Consider the following 17,256-nt stretch of genomic DNA (forward strand, 5'->3'; position numbering starts at 1 on the left):
GTCAGCCAATCAATCAATTTTATTAATGTGCTCAGGAACAACGTGCTGGAAATCGCACAGGTGCACGTAAAATAGGAATAATGTAAACCGCCGTTAAAGCACCCACCTGGCTTTTTCTGGTTTGGCGCATCAAATAGGTTCACTATGTCACTGCATATGCGGTCAGGGCAAGTAGGGGCACGCACTAGAAATGTAAGAAACGAAGCTGTATTCAAGTGCGCGCCGCGACACCAATCATGAGAACTCCTGCGTGTAACATGATATATATGGGTCAGTAAACAAGAATACGAAGCATGCACTTTAAACGACTGCTAGAGACGAACGCTATGATGTTTTGCTTTGTTACCACACACGGCAATTTTCTATACTGCCTCCTCTTGTGGGACACCTGCCGTTGTAACCCAGTCGGCTTGCTGTTGCACCGCTGAATTTGAGGTCGCGGGGTCGCTCGCAGCCACGGCGGCAGCCCTCCGATGAGGCGTAATGCAAAAAAAAAGAATGCTCGTGTACTTAGATTTAGCTTAGCTTAGGCTAGGTTAGGTTAGGTTAGTTTATGTTGGGCTAAGTCGCAGCTGGTCAAAGTTATTTTGAGGTCCTCCACTGCGATCGCGCTTCATAACCATGTCGTGTTTTTTTTTTTTTTTTTTTTGCACGTAAGACCACAGAATTGCTGAACATTTTATTTGTGGATTGGCCTTGTATACTTATGGCTTCAGGCCAAGAGCAAAATTTGATACGTACTTGGAATTCCATACGCATTGCCCTGAAGCAGCGAGAATTATTATCACTCAGGTTTAGCACGACAGGGCACGCTGTCGGCAATTCAAAACCAGCGACTGTTACGATCACACCTTTGTGCACTTGGACATCCTTCAGCTAGTTGAGATGCTCTTGTGCACCCCGCGGAGAGAATGGAGTTCAGTCTAGGCGGAACACTTTTGACCTTGACAATAAAGAATCGCTTAGATCAAGCAAGCTCGTGAGATCGTGCTCTATATCTACGGACCAAAGACGCGAAATTCCGACGAAATATGACATGTCACAGAGACGTTGGCGTGCTGGCCTAGAGGTAACATTCAACTGAAGGTTTTCCCTTAAGTTCTTCTGCAACCGCATTTTTATTTCTGCTGAAAAATGAGATACAATGTAGAAATACCGTTATAAATCCAGCCTCAGTCAACGGTAAAACAATACACCGTTACCTTAACTGGACGTTTTCTGGCAACATTGGTTCCCAACTACTACCAGTAGAAAATACAGACGTCCGTAATTTCATTCCCCAGCACCTGAATAGCGTGCCGTCACATTTACAGCAATATTCCGAAAAAAGAAGACAGATGTGTAATTTGATTTCATGGCACTGGCAGAAGAGACCGTCATGTTTACAACAATTCGCTGTAAAGTATGCTGGATTTTGTAATTTGCTTCCACGACACCACAATACTATGGCGCCATATTTAGAGCAATTTTACAAATTTTCTTGCGAATTCTTTTCCATAATAACGAACCTTTTCCATAATAACGAAACTGCTGCATGCATTTATTATTAATCATTGTCAGAGGGTTCCGTAAGCTCGTGAGGCGTTCTATATTGCCTTTGCTGCAGAGTATGTCTGTTTAAACAACACCATTCACAAGTTACGCATCTCTTCTGAAACACGAAAAATGCAAAAATACCGTGAAAAAGATGGCGGGCAATGAAACCAAAGCAACAACTAATGCTTACACAGCAGTATATTAAGCCCTACTTATCATTTATTACAAGTCACTGTAGCTTAGGAAAGAAGACCTGAAGCCGTTTAAAATAACGAGGGAAATCGATAGAAAAAATTATAATAAGTGTAATTGCCAAGTATTAGGGTATAGTGCCCCAATAAACACAAATAACTCTGATTGGTGAACTAAGTTCGCTTATGCAATTAGGGTGGTAGATAATGTGTCTACCAATACGCTCGAACCACATAGTACAAATATGGGTTAGTTTATTGCTCGTATACCTGGCTGTAATTTTATATTTATACGACCCTGACAATATACTAAAGAAGAAAGGGGGACAACAACAGTGGTATGTACGCCCTACTTACTAACTGCAACAAAACCATCAACAACCCTCTTATTCTGGAATACCGAGGAGTGACGATTGCATTAGGGAAAATGTAGCTAGCAAAAGCTACTATGCTGAATAACACACAAGGTACAAAGGTACTACTGGTTTATTGCACAAATCAGTTTGTTGACACTGTAGAAGAAAAAAGGCATTTGAGGCTAAATTTTGAATACTAATGAACTGCACGGCAAGATGCTTGAGTTGTGGGGCCGCAAATAATCACGTCAGTATCAGTTATTGAGCACAAAAACTTTTGCGCTGTGCGCACTAACAACACCACGTTTGACCTTAATTTTGACTATCAAAGAGATCTGCGCTTGAGGTGAAAAAAAAAGTCGCAGCTTCGCCCGAAACGCGAAGCATCAATTGCGATAGCAAATTAGTCGATAGCTATAGGAGTACGGATAGTAGTTTTACCGGCTGTATAAACTTGGACACGTTCGCTTACTAACTGAATTAACAAGCATGGTGTCAGCGCGCACAAGCAAACATGAATAGATCACACTCGATGACCGCACACAACCGCTGTCAAAACTGCTGGCGTGAGCAAGCGCAGCCGCAGCACCGAGCGAAGGTTCGTGCGGTCTATAGCTTCAACGGAAACTGAGCGGCGAAAGCACAGCGCATACAAAGGTAGGAGCGATGTGCAGATTGCTTTCAAGATACGGTGCGCGCAACCGACCCGCAGCCGCGCAATGTACAAGTACGCAATTGCTGGTAGAGTAGAAGCCGGACCCCCTCCCTCCCGCGCTGCCTTCCCGGTTTCCTCCTTTCGCGTGCGAGATTGAGTCACCAGTACTCCTTGCACCGGGTCGCAAAATACGCAGTTGGTGCCTTAGCACAGCGTCTCCCCCCCCTCCTCCCTCTCCATCCCCCACCGCCTTTTGCGCGACGGAAGAAGTCACGTTTGCTCTCCGCCGTGCGTTCGATCTCCGTGAAAGCGCGCGTCCCTCGAGCGCTTTCATTTGCACATACAGCATACGGCGCGCGGCGCCGACTTTGTCGCCCTTGGACTTTATACGGAACCTCACGGCGACGACGACGGCAGAAATTCGCTTAGAGTGTCCATATCATTGCTATCACAATAAAATACATGCCGAAATAGTCCAGTCTGCTTCTATGGTCCAACGTTGAGGGTTAAGCACTTTTTGCTTGCGGCAGCTTAGACGTTTGTTTTATCTTAAAATCTGGGTTGATCTCAACAGAAAAGAAACTGCAAGTTGAAGTTTATAAATTTGTGAAATATACTTGCAGGTTAACAAAGAATCTTGAGAACAAGTTAAGGACTGCACAAAGAGCGATGGAAACGAAAAATGTTAGGCCTAACGTTAAGAGACAGGAAGATAGCAGTGTAGATCAGAGAAGAATGGGGGTAGCCGATATTCTAGTTGACATTAAGCGGAAAAAATGGAGCTGGGCAGGCCATGTAATGCGTAGGATGGATAACCGGTGTACCATTAGAGTTACAGAATGGATACCAAGAGAAGGGAAGCACAGTCGAGGACAGCAGAAAACTAGATGGGGTGATGAAGTTAGAAAATTTGCAGGCGCAAGTTGGAATCAGCTAGCAGCAAGACAGGAGTAATTGGAGATCACAGGGAGAGACCTTCCTGCAGTGGACATAAAGATAGGCTGATGATGATGATGCTGAAATCTCAGCTCTCGCATAGCAATTCCGATGAAAGAACAATACATCAAGTGCGCCTTGCTTCATGGGTATAAGAGAGATAGGTGATGCTCTGAATAATACACCGGCCTCGTTTTTGATGAACATGTTTAAGCTGAACTACAGTATACTGATTAATCTAAACAAATAGACATAGCTTATTTCCCATTGATACAATGAAGTTGATAAGACAAACGGAATTCCAAATTCTGTTCAGGTACATCAATTTTCGAAGCATTGATGAATTTGAAAATATGAAAAACTCCCGATACAGCTTTCTGTTGCTTAATACGGGCTGCATAAAAGTGTTTCTATGTGCGTGAAAGAAAACCGCGAAGTGCACGCAAAATTGCCGCACTGACTAGCCGCTCGAGACAATGAAGCCAAGGAAAGCATCGGGGAAATTAGCTGTGGTTGTAATGAAAATGTAAAAAATAATAAAGAAAAGGGAAATGAAAGTGGACGAAAAGATAACTGGCCGGCTGTGGGAGCCGAACCCACAACCTCCGCATCACGCGTGCGTTGCAATACTTATTGTGCTACGGTGGTTATCAATCCGTCCACTAACTTGGATATTTATGTTTACCAATCTAGCCCTGGTGGTGTTAGCCAGAGCCACTCAGTCATGTATATAAAGTCATATATAGCACTTGAGCTACTCGACGTAAAGAATAAATAACACAGAATCGCAAGGGGATAACATGTGCGTCCCTTCCAACGACGTCCTAGAGGAACACAACTGCAATGGCAAGCCCGTGTAGCGCACCGCAGATACAAAGTCTAAATTTGAACTTCGCTAGCGCCAAGGTTCTTAAAATAAATGTAACTCTCAAAGCATAAGGAAGCTTAAAACGTACCACATACCTGCAGCTGCTCGGAAAACGTAGGACGCACCATTCCAGGCCCCAGTCAACTCCTGAAACAACATATATATCACTTGCTGCCACCGCTTGCCCACTCGATCGCTCAATTTTTCAGCCAGGAGTGGATACTGCGGAGTGCTTCCCACATACGCCAATCCGCTGATCGTAAACAGCAGGCTTGCGTGAGCAGTTGACGAGAAAACTGTGCTTGTGTGTAGCTCGATAAACGGAATAGCTGCGTTTTCTCTGCAGTCGTAGTATGGTATGGTATGATAAACTGTATTCAGGTCCTGAAGATCAACCCTTAGGATGACGCAGGTGGCTCGATCCCGCCGTAATTTTTAACAGCGGAGCTGTTTAAGCTCTTGGATAGGTCGCGTAGTGCAAACAAAGAACTGCGCCTGGCTCTCACGTCACCGCGCGTTGCCTAGCAACCACCTCGCGGAACGGCCTGTGCTTCGCCTCCTCTCCATGCCGTGCACATGTTGCCTTAACATGGGACTTTAAAGAGAGGGAAGGAGAGCATGCGCGCGGCGCGCGCTATGTTCGGGAGAGAGAAAGAGAAAATGATAACAAGAAAGAGAAAGAAATTGTAGCAGCACCAACGAGGCAACGCGCAGAGCTGCTGCCGACGCCGTCCGCGTTTCCCCGCGTTCGCGCCGAATGCGCGCGGAGTCTGTGACTGCAGCAGGCGCCTCTGGCGGCGGCTCGGCAGGTTTCAACCAGCCACGCCCCGGCAAGTACGGAGGCGCAGCTTGGCCGTGACGTCACCGGGGAGATAAAGCTCGGAGTTGCCGCGACGGTGGCAGAACTTTCGTTGACTCTGTGGCGAGTACATGTACCCTTGGCATGGGGCGACCAAAGAAGATGCAGACACCCGAAGAAGAAGCTGCTCATCTTGAAGCGCGTCACGCGGCCAAGGGAAAATCTGCGCGTTGGCGGCGAGCCGATTAAGAATACCGTGCCTCGCAGCACTTAGCATTTTCTAGCAAAACTTAGCCAAGCCTAGTAAAACCTATAAGAAGCTATGTCGATCACCACCTCCACTAGTGCACCACTAGTGCAAGCTGGCCACATTTTGTTTACAGCAGGAAATGCGTGAAAAGAACTGGCACTCTTTACAGTGTAGCCATCCGTCGCAGCGTTGTGCGGTCGCACACGCCATTTCGACAAGTGCAAAATCCGCAGGAAGTACGAGGAATCGAATAAAGCGAGAAATTTTCGAGGTACACGCGATTCACAAGAGGGGCCCCTCGAGCGTGAGCACGCCTTCGAGTATTCTGTTCAACAAGGAGCTTGACTGCTTAGACTGATGCGTCAAGCGTATGGGTACTGTTCCGGAGTTATGCCCTCTTGTCTTACACACCCACATCGTCACAAACCACCTATAGCACGTTTTCGCGAGTCCTGCTGGGTATGCCTAGCCCGCGCCTTTGCCGGTCTTGTTCAGCTCGTGCCCGGCCGCTTGCCGACGACTTTTCGGTTGGGCGACTCGCGCTCGGCCTGCCACCAGTTGGCGTCGCTGCTCCGTGCTTCTGGCTCCACGCTCGGGCTCTCGATCGCCAGACGAACCCGGTACATCCATAGCGCATAGAGTCCGTATCAACTGCCAGAGCAGGTGAACCCAGCGTGCCTCCGCCTACCCTCCTCCTCCACGACGCTCCGCCTTCTTCCTCCTCCCCCTTACGTCTCGCGCTCCTCCTCTTCACCTCAAGGTGCCCTCCTCCTCTGGCGCTCAGCTTGCATCTCCCAGCTCGGCGGCCTCAGACTTAATCTCGCCGATTTCACAGGCGGGGCACTTACGCTTGCAGGTAAAAATTGCTTAAGAAGTACGCCAAAGCGTCATATGCAGGCATGGTTTCAAACGGGCTGTTCTATGCGGGCATACTACCGCATAGACTCGCAAAGTATGCCTTTTATTTACAAGAAATTGAAATTCTTATCGCAACTGCTCAAAAGAAAGAGCTTTACTGGAGGTTGAATTGTGGTCATGGAATACCAACAACTTAGATGTCTCACATTGTTTACTAATGTATTTAGTTCGCACATCTTGAGGTTAACCTTCCTGCGAGGGTGGGAGAAGGGGGGGGGGGGGCTGTTAGAATGCCTTTGCAAGGCAAGGTCCGACGCTCTTCGCTTTTTTTCTCTATTCTTTGGGATCCACAGTCTGTAGACAACCTGTGAACTGCCTCGCAATTGTTCTCGACTAATTCTCATAAACTATTCGCAAATGAAAGTCCAAGGACCACTGCAGAGCAAAATCAATAGACTTCTTCAATACTTGTGTTTGCAGCATTATGGACGTTGTTTGGCCCAACATGAAAACTTTGCGATTTATTGTAAACTCAGTCATTTTCACGTTATACAGAATCTCTAAACTCATATTTACCAGGGCCATAGTTTTCCTCCTCTAACAGTTTTTGTTCGCGGTAGCGAAGGGAGGGCCACTCAAATGAGTAAAAATTGTCATGGTCCGCACCCAGTAAGTGTTTGCGAACCACGATTATCCTGCCCGTGTTTATTCTTCAGCGTTTCGTTCCCAAGATGACTGCATGTCATCTTAACCAAATTTTGATGCAATGTCAGATCTGGCACTTTACAGTTACTAAACCACTATGAGCACTATGAGCCTCGCCGTAGTGAACGAGTCCTGATCATCTTGCCACCTGGGGTTCTTAATTGCTCACCGAAATCAACGTACACAAGCATTTTTTTTCACTTCACCCTGTCAAAATGCGGCTGCCACGGCCGGGATAAAACCCGCGACATTGTGCTCTGCAGCGCAATGCATCAGCCACTGGGCTTGCTCGGCAAGTAGACAATGTCATGTCAGTATATTTCTGTGATCGCAAAGTGTTACTCGTATTCAAGCAACTGAAACCACAATTCTGAACAAAACAGGTTTAATAGCGATTTACAGTTTTTAACTCAATGAGCGGCAGTCACGTGTCTGCAGTGCTTTATTACTTCACTGCGCTTTATAGAGAAAGCGTGGAAGCCGATAGCGTTCGTGTCTCTGACCGACCCTCACTTAGTCTTCGATAAAGATGTCAAAAGAGACGCATTCAACTCGTCCTTTCTCAGTGATTCCCTCCACCCGAATGTTGAATGTGCCGTTCTGTGAACAAAAAAGAAACATAAAACAAAGCGTTAGCTTCTGTCAGCATCTGCATAGGAGCACTTTGTTGATGTGACTGATTGAGAGAGAGAGGGCACTTTGTTGAATTCTGGAGATGTTTGCCATTTGGAACTCTTAGCATCCTACTCCAGATGAGATTGATGGCAACGGAACTGATGCGGACAGTGCACTTCCCAGAAACACAACACACACAAAACACACCACAACACGCAACATACAAACTAATCCATGCATCCCATAAAAGGCCAAACAAGACGGAAGCTTGAAGGCTTCTAAAAGTAGTGAAACAATGAATGTCGCTGCGGGCCACCATTTCGGCAGTCTCATTCTCGGAACGTTGGCTATACTGCGGACATTCTTTGTTCAACCACAGTTGATGATGAGACCAGTGTCTGTCAGGAAGGTTAAACGTGCCTTCGTTGAGCGAAACACACAGGCAGCAGAAGTCCGTGGGTCAAGTGCGTGTCCTACCTCAACTCATTATGGTCTCTGGTGTATATTTAGTGCGGGCTCTAGGGCTGCTTTTCTAATGAGAATAGGTTGCAAGAACAGACTAATCGTGCTGTGTTTCCTCGTCTCTACCGACTCAGAGCAGCAGTATGGGGCTATGTTCGCAGCAGCAATGCCACGGAACGTGCTAGTTTCGAATGTCGTTTGACATTGACAGGCGCGATCTTGCATGTCTGCCCCATGCTCGGCAAATTGTTAATTCCTTGACGCGTGGCAGATACCCACGTAGAAGGTTGGCCAAACATTAAAAAAATATAATTAACGAGCAACAGATATGAAAATTTTAGAACAAAACATTATGAAATATAACTGAGTAAAAACAAAGAAACGTTAGAAAAAAAGAGAGAAATGAAGAACATGCGACAAAAATAAACGACCGCGGAGGCGACACCCCTAGCAACGTTTCCTACTGGATGCTTCAACGAACTTGTGAAGTGCAGGGCAAGTTTTCTTGCGGCTGGGCGATACTGTCCGGCTCTAATTGAAAATAAACTCGAAAACAGTAATCGGAACATTCATCCTACCTGGAGCCTAAAGAGAGCCATTTCAGCTGATGTCAGTGATGATTGGCCTGCAGTAGGAAGCTGAAGGCTATTTCTGTGTGTGTTATTTTAAGAGCATATGAAGAGGTCTGGTGTTCTCAATGCGGAACAATTGTATGGCCGGGATAATCTGGTTAAAGGGACACTAAATGAAAATATTTCGTCGACGTGGACCGTTAAAATACCAGTCCAGAAAGCTCACAACGCTTGTTTCGTGCCAATGAAAGATTTAGTTTAAGAGAAAATCGCGTCTGTAAGGTCGGCCTACCTCTAGTGCAATTCAAATCGCCTGCACCCGAGTGGGGGCTCGTGACGTTGCATAGGCCATCACCGCCCTTTACTGCCACCCGCTGGGTAAAACTGCGCCCGACAGCCAGCGCTACGGTATCTCGCACAAAACGCGAAAGCGCGGCCAGAAACCGAGCCAAGATGGAGCCGACAATGCGAACTAGCAAGGGAAAACGAGCGGGGAGCTATAAACACGATATTCGGCGTCGTGGTCATGGGCCTCGTACTATGTTACTTGCACTTTGTGCCAGCTTCGTTAGGCAGCAGAACCAGCGCAGCACAACGTGGTAACGAAACTACTGAAACGTGAAAGTGCGGGCGGCGCAGAGTTGTGCGAAAAGGAAAACTTTCGACCGCCCTCGTCGTTGTCAAAGGTAACGTGAAAAAGTTATATTTTTCAACGAATCGAATAGAAGTGGACAAGCAGCATTTTCTTCCGTCTTATAGTGAAAATGCAATCATCTTCTTATTATGAGTGGTTCAGTACAATTCACAAAATTAAGAAAATTAATGAGGAGTCGCTACGTCATCCGACTAGTACGTGAACGCCCCGGTGGACTCTCAAATCGTGTCCTACATTAACCTCAATTTCTCCATTACTACAGCTCTGTTCTAGATAATATATTGACACCTTAGACCTTCTCTGGTATTAATCTATTACTTTATCTTGACTTAATATTTGTCTTTAAGTGTCTCCAAACATGCACCAAACAAGGATGAGTGCATATATGTATAATGCAATAACGATCCTGGTAAATACCGTCGAGTCGGTTTATTAAGGCTGTCTGCACACTTACCCCCATTACGAGCCGGACAGCAGGTATGACCTTGAGAAGTATCGACGATTGATAGGTTCCCAACGGGATGTTCTCGCAACTATTGTTCCAGCCGGCACCGATCATGCGCTCAGTTAACTTTGTTCCCCCGCAGGCCTTGTATGTGCTGTGACGGGGAAAAAAAAGAAATACCGTGTTTAGCGCGAGAACAACTTGAACCATAAAAACCTATATCGTTTTTGGCGGGAACTTTTGAGTGACACTTGAGGAAAACAGCCCACACGTGAGAAGAAGCCCATCGGCACGCGCAGAGAACCTTGACACCTTGTTAGGTTTTGCCACTCCGTCGCCAAACGGCGCACTGCTATCTTCAAGACTGTTCTATATTTATGAGCAAGAGACACATATTTAAAGCTTACAAGTTTGTGGGACAACAAAAAAATGTGATGTTATGGCAATGCGAAATCAACGGGTGCTGCGCATCTGTGATAACGGTGCATATTCCTTGGCGTATGGATAAATGATCAGAAGGACTACATGCGACAGCACGGAGGTGAATCAAAGAGAACCGCAAGATGAAATGCCGGTGTTATGAAGCACAGAACACCGCAGGGGTCACAATGTGCAGTATCTTGCGGAATGTAGAAGGGTCCAATGATACCGACTCTAAGGTTCGTAAATGCGGTTGTGTGCCTGGGATCAGACCGCAACTTTATCCTTGTAATTAGGCAGAGGGCTCTTGGAAGGTACAGACCAGCTTTAGGTGACCGTGAAAATGCGAGAAATGAAATATTTCAAGGCGGATTGTTTTGTTCATTATGTGAAGTGCGAGATCAACACCAAAAAAGAAAGAGCTTCCGTATGAAGAACGGCAAATGGAGGAGAAGGGTTGGACGACGAGAGTTTTAATGCATACCTGTATCGTTGCGGTGTAAATATTGGGTGGTGAAAAAAATTGTGGCTTGCATGTAAACATGGATTTGTCAAAATGGCGCACAAATCATCCATACTAGAGGAAATACTGGGTAGCTAGAATGCAACATAAACCAAAATCAGAACTCTGCATGGCGGCTAAACAACAGAAAAGCCAGGAAGTCTTTCTTGTTTGTTGGTTTTTTTGCAACTCTAAGCAGTGTGCGTTACTTTAAGAGGTTAGGGCTAGGAGCTGGAGGTCCTTGGGCCACAAATAAAACCTTAACTGTGCATATTTCTGTTGCTGCAGATGCAAGTCAGGGAAAAGTTCACAAATGCTTTAATTTAGTGCGATTTCCTTCATCCTCAAGTGGACGAGGCAAGCGCAGACATGAAGGAGCATTCTAATGTTAAAGCCACAAAGAGGAGATTATTGCGCAGAAGTAGGGATAAGGAGCAAAATGTTGGAGTATTGGGGAGGAGGGAGACTGGATAGTCCTGTCAGCGCATGCATATATAATTCACATATACACGTAAATTTCTCTTTATCGCAAGATAACACTTATTACCATCCCGCTGCATATCGGCAGCATTATATATATATATATATATATATATATATATATATATATATATATATAGCCCTCTATTCATCTATCTAACCATCTTGCTATTTATCGGCACATCAGTATATTCGTGTTTTTTTTCTCGGATATTGTCATCACGGAGACGTTTGGAATGCGTTCTCTCGACATAAAATTGAGCACTAGCATTTGGTGCTTGCACAGAGCAACCTATAGTATTGTCGGATTGTTTAAAAAATAACTAAACACTTGTGGCCACTATACTCATCCTGTTTGCCTATTTCTCATGTATGCTTTTCTGTCCCTTTTTCTATAATCTTTGCGATAGATATTTCAAGCCGAACATGTACTACCAACCTCATTCTCACACTCATGGCTTTAGAATGAACGCGAGTGTCGGGGTGCTGCCCCTAACTGTGAGTATAATCACCTTCGTACGAGACACAACAAACACGTATGCCTATTGCTGAAGTGGCTGTAGCGTCACGATGGTGAGCACGAAGTCGGGGGTTGGACTCCCAACAGCGCTGCTAGCATTTTGTTGGCGGGCAGCCAACAAACTCACATTAAGTACAGATAAGAGCCCCAGGTGGTCAAAATTAATCCAGGAGCCCTCCCCCATAGCGTCTCTCATAGCTCCAGTGTTACATTGGGACACTAAACCCTACGAATCGATCAATCAGATCAACAAGTCAATGCGCGGGCGTTTTTTTTTTTTCGAGAATCACTAACCAGGAGCCGAAATCGTCCACGCAAGGAGTCCGCAGGCCGACAGAGTTGTGCACGGTAAACTTGACGACTGGCGAACGATCGCCCTTCACGGAGGACGTCGACCGTGTAGTTGACGCGCATGTAGCGGCCCACCTTGGAGTCCTGGATGGAGAAGTCTCTGAGGCGAAAGCCATGCTTTCCAGCTGAAACAAACGTAAATGTACTATCAATTTGGGCAGTGGAAGGTCTATGTGGGAAGCCACTCTGGCCAGAGTTGCATATTTAATGGCAATACTTGGACTAATTCTCGACCCCCGTCGGCTTCTGCCGACGCAGCCCACACCGGGCTAGCTGTAACGGAACCGCTGACGACAAAGCCATCGCGAACGAAAACTGACTGGGGCCAAGCAGAGTAGGCTGAGCTGTATCGAGGTTCTTATTTCGTTATTTCTGCCAGTTTCTGCAGCCACTGGCAAGAGATGGCTGCCCCAATATAGAAGCGCTGCAAATTCTCCTCTATATACAACGAAAAAACTGTATCTCGTCTATACGTCTAAAACGTTTGCATCCGAAAATATAAGTGAGACGGTTCGGATTGCTTTGGCTGATTTTCCGTCTAAACGTAGCTAGCAATCGACCACTTTACCATATTGCTCTGGCTAGCACATATTCAACGCTGAATCGTTCCACAGTGCTTATCAAACTTAAATGGATTATCAGTGCATTTCGCCACATATATTGATGGCGCATTTTTCAAGACTGATGATAAGCGCAATATTCATGCTTTATATAGGCATCACTTCGTAACTGCTCGGCTTCAATTGTGCTATTGGGACACGTTCACTAAAATTGATAAATATCAAAATATAAGTGGTCATACAACGTCAATTAGCGAACAGTAGCACCTGGCATTGATAGAGCAAGGAATACACGACTATTCAGATGATCCACAGGTCGTGTGAGAGTACCAACATCGCACTATTCACCGGCGTGATTAATCGGGTGCGTTTCCATATATACATATTGGTTTTCAGCGAACTGCCACAGTTTCTTAGTGTGAACATTTTCTGGAGGACATCCGAACGTAGTGTGACGGCATCTATCGTCCTGGCGGACATCAGCTGGTCCGTCGAACAATCTCACTCAGCAGCTCAAAGGATTGCTAAGACGACAGGCCACTCCTGACAGCATCGGTTCTAGCTAGGGGCGTACGAATATTGAAAACTTTGGAATAACGAATCAAATAGTGTCCTGATTGATTTGATTTTCGAACCAAAGAGCCCCTATTCGTAAATACGAATATCTTTGAATATCTTTTCAATATTTCAAACTGGCAACTGTGCCTTGTAAGGATAAAATCGGTGCAAAAGTGCAGTAATCTTCCCGTGGGCCGAGTATATATACAGACACAAAACATGAGAACTTTACACAGTGTAGCTGGCTACATTGCTTAGGGTGCAATACTTAACCCGCTATACAGCGATCAGTCGCACTCCCTGAAGCGTTCTGTACGTGAGAAGTATAACACCTTGTTTGTTCCTAATCCTCCATTTGGGCTTTTAATAAACAATGCTCTACAGCGTGCGATGTAATGACAGAAACTTGTTAACACTAAGAATGCTGGGATGTGAACAATGTTTTATAATAATTCAGAAAACGGATGTCCATTATACGAAAGCTATTCGAACAAGTATTCTATTTTCGATTCACCTCTGGCACTGTTCGACCGGTATTCGATTCGGTCTCAAAAGTATCACTGATCGCCCACCCTCAATCTGCTCACTTACTCATGCACGACGTCACTTTGGGCCACTGGACAACGTCTGTACCGTCGCAGAATGTTGACACGACGACCACGACCAGAGCCAAAGCCGACAAAGTCTTCATTTCGGGTGCCTTGCGAAATCGCAGCGAGGAAGCTAAAGGCATCTCTCCCTGAACGGGATACACAAAAAGAAAGGTAAGTGACGACCGAGCCCAATGGATGCTAGGTCCCGGTTGCAAAGCCGAGTGCCAGTTCAATCTCGAGTGTCAGCGCTACTTGGTATAATGAGAAAACGGTTTGAACAGTGCCCGGTCGCTGTGCACTTCTCGCCTTAGCACCATCCGTAAACTGCCATCAAACAAAAAAAAAGAAAACAGACCAGTTACACTTGGCCATGACGCTACCGTCTATTTATCAGCGCCACGGTGACAGCCAAAAGGCTATCAATATTCTTTATTGACTCCCTTTGACACCCAACACATACCGTGAAACGTAGCAGAATACCCGTACGCCAGCCGTATTTGCCTTCCTCGAAAAACGCACACGCTGAAGCGCTATTTTATGGATATATCTCCTTGGTCTGAATAAGCAACCTTTAGTGCAAGGTCGGCCACTTGAAGCGCCGAACAATAAAAAAAAGTGACAGACCTGCGAGGCACACGCAGCACAGTCACAGCGTAAGCTGGAGGAGCGGCTCTATAGGAGCTTCATTTTCGGCACCACGCACTATAGGGTCTTCGCAGCGAAGTCTCTTCGCATCGTTTTCACGAGAACGATCTGAACTGTCCGCCAGGCCTGGACGGCGAGCTGCGGCTTGTGCTGGAGCTTATCCTGCTCTCAGTGAATTGATGCGATGGATGGATGAATGGATGGATGGATGGATGGATGGATGGATGGATGGATGGATGGATGGATGGATGGATGGATGGATGGATGGATGGATGGATGGATGGATGGATGGATGGATGGATGGATGGATGGACGGATGGATGGATGGATGGATGGATGACGGACGGACGGACGGACGGACGGACGGACGGACGGACGGACGGACGGACGGACGGACGGACGGAACTGCTATATGTCGGGGCACCTGGTGGAATGTGACGGAACACCCATGCAAAGTTTGTACGTAGCGTCGCTACGCTTTGCACATGTAACATCGCGTGTCAAATGGCACGATACGATGCTAATGATGATGACGATGATTTAATGGCATTCTCTTTGAAACGGGACGGGGGCCAACAGTCGCCTATTCTGCTTGAATCAGTCAGGTATGTCACACATGTTATTCATTACATCAATATTTATATATCTCTATAACCTTCTTTTTATTCCTCAAGACTGATCTATCTACATTGTACCGCTACCTATGCAACTGCTACATGGCGTGCCGCCTGGTGTAATAATATCCAACTGCAATGCAAAGAACGCGCGTATAGACGATACGCGGCACGCATCTGACATGGCAAGGCAAGTGGCACGATACGATGCTAACGATGGTGATGATGATGATATATTAGCATCCCCATTGAAACGCGCTGGTGACATAGTCCCCCAGCCAGCTTCATTTGATCAGGTGCTCAACATATATTTTTACAAGCACTCTTGTATACATCTCCTTAAGCTTCTTTTTCTTCCTCAACCTTCTTTAACTGCCTTGTACCGACACCCGTGCAATTGCTACATTGCGTTCTACCTCGTGTAATAATATGCAACTGTAATGCGCAATGTGCGTGTATCGACGCTACGCGGCGCGCATGTAACATCGCCTGTTTCCTCGCGTGCTAGGGATTGTTTATAGGGCATTTTTCCGCACCGTTCGAGCAAATGCAGGGGTGGCTCAGCGGTGCAGTAGCTGACTCCCGCACAGTGGGCCCGTGTTCAGTCAAAGCGGAAACTGATTATTTTTTTTTTTCTCGTCCGGGCGAAAGCTGCTACGGACACCGGACACCGGCGCCGGAGGCTGCGGCGGCGGCGGTGGACACCATCGTCAACAGAAACGGCTATTCGAATGAGCTCAACAGCTTACGATGTAAAACTAGTGCCCAAAAGCCGCACAAGGTTTTGGTGCGAATGAGTCACAGGCTAGCGGGTTGAAGTGTAATTATATCTTCTTTCTTACGAAAGTAATCTAGCGCTACTATTTCAAGACGACGGCACAGAAAGGCCTGACAGGACGGACGCCGACTCCAACTATGTTTATTGAAAGACAGACACCCAACATTTATGAAGAATGAAAGCACTGAGCGCATGCGCATTCATTACTGTCATGACTGCAGGAAACACCTATACATACACAAAAAAACGTAGATTAGGGTGAGCAGACTGCACATTATCTCACTTTGTTTAATCATCTGAGTTCACTAGCATGTAGTGAGACTTAAGTGGTGCTGACGTGATCAGGACGACAACAACGATGAAAAGCCCGGCAGCTCTAGGATGGACACAGAAATCCTTCCTGTGGATACTGCCACGAGGTAGTGACGGTCAAGAACAACAATGATGCAACGCATGTCACAAAATTGGCTGTTTACAGGGCGAACATGTGCCAAGCAACACAAGCAACACTCAGCACAATTATATCAGCGAGCCCGCTATCAGACCGTCGAAAATATGCTATGCGGGAAAAGCGCGTAGCCTTTCATACATGACTCGCTGAAGGTTCCAGCGTAATCGCTGGTGGCTGCGTAACTTCCAGAAAGCACACAATTCGTGTCGCACATACAGTCTGATTACACAAGGTTCGGGGACAACAGACAACGGATAGAACACGCGACAAGACTCGAAAATCTTCCGATACAAGGAGAGAGAGAGAGAGAAACAACTTTATTTAAATAAAGATCGTGCTTGGTTACAGAAAGGCAAAGGCATGCCTTGCGCTGAGCGATAACACTGCAACAGAGAATTCGTTCGTGAAACACAGTCATCGAAATCATAAACAATTTGTACGCCTGTCAGAAAGGCCTGGCGGGTCTAGGATGCACACAGAAAGGCTTCCAGTGCATATGATAATAAACTACAAGGCCTTGTATGATAAAAAAGCATCACTCGTACCTCTCGCGAAGCTTGCCTGTGCGCCGTCCTTTCTGTATTTTCTTCCTTTGTTAAAAAGTGCACTGAACAACTTAAACGAGGGATCGCCAAACACGTCTAAATTTGTTGTTTTTGCCAATGTGGTTTTTTATGTGTCAATTTAGGCAGCGAGGATTTGCAGGGATGAGTTCATGACATAATTTGTGAGCAGCTCTCATTGCCATTATACCTGTTCCCGTAAGTGATTTCGCTTGTTTAAATAAAACGTTTGAGCAGAAAAAGAAACCGTTGCTTGTCCTAATTGTTTATAAAAGCTTCTGTTCTCTGGCCGCTTGAGCATAGAGCTGCCATTCACTC

The 17,256-nt window shown here is 46.1% G+C and overlaps 1 protein-coding gene across 1 annotated transcript; it reads right to left on the reverse strand.

The window, feature by feature from the left end:
• Nucleotides 1-7,564: 7,564 nt before the first annotated feature.
• LOC119464921 (uncharacterized) lies at nt 7,565-14,129 on the reverse strand. Its single transcript, XM_037725789.2, has 4 exons — nt 13,886-14,129; nt 12,120-12,301; nt 9,913-10,057; nt 7,565-7,754 (listed from the first exon to the last, which is right to left on the reverse strand). The coding sequence occupies exons 1-3, from the start codon at nt 14,025-14,027 to the stop codon at nt 10,022-10,024; spliced, it is 360 nt and encodes a 119-aa protein (XP_037581717.2). The 5' UTR covers nt 14,028-14,129; the 3' UTR covers nt 7,565-7,754; nt 9,913-10,021.
• Between the last annotated feature and the right edge of the window lie 3,127 nt (nt 14,130-17,256).

This window comes from Dermacentor silvarum, chromosome 9 (genome assembly GCF_013339745.2).
Source record: "Dermacentor silvarum isolate Dsil-2018 chromosome 9, BIME_Dsil_1.4, whole genome shotgun sequence".
Taxonomy (NCBI): Eukaryota; Metazoa; Arthropoda; class Arachnida; order Ixodida; family Ixodidae; genus Dermacentor; species Dermacentor silvarum.

Bases quoted from the DNA above. Each gene is read 5' to 3' on its own strand.
- LOC119464921 (XM_037725789.2), bottom strand. From the start codon at position 14,027: ATGCCTTTAGCTTCCTCGCTGCGATTTCGCAAGGCACCCGAAATGAAG. The intron at 12,302-13,885 runs GTAAGTGAGCAG...CGTTTGTTTCAG, and splicing joins CAAAGTGACGTCGTGCATGA to CTGGAAAGCATGGCTTTCGC. The intron at 10,058-12,119 runs GTTAGTGATTCT...TCCCCGTCACAG, and splicing joins GTGGACGATTTCGGCTCCTG to CACATACAAGGCCTGCGGGG.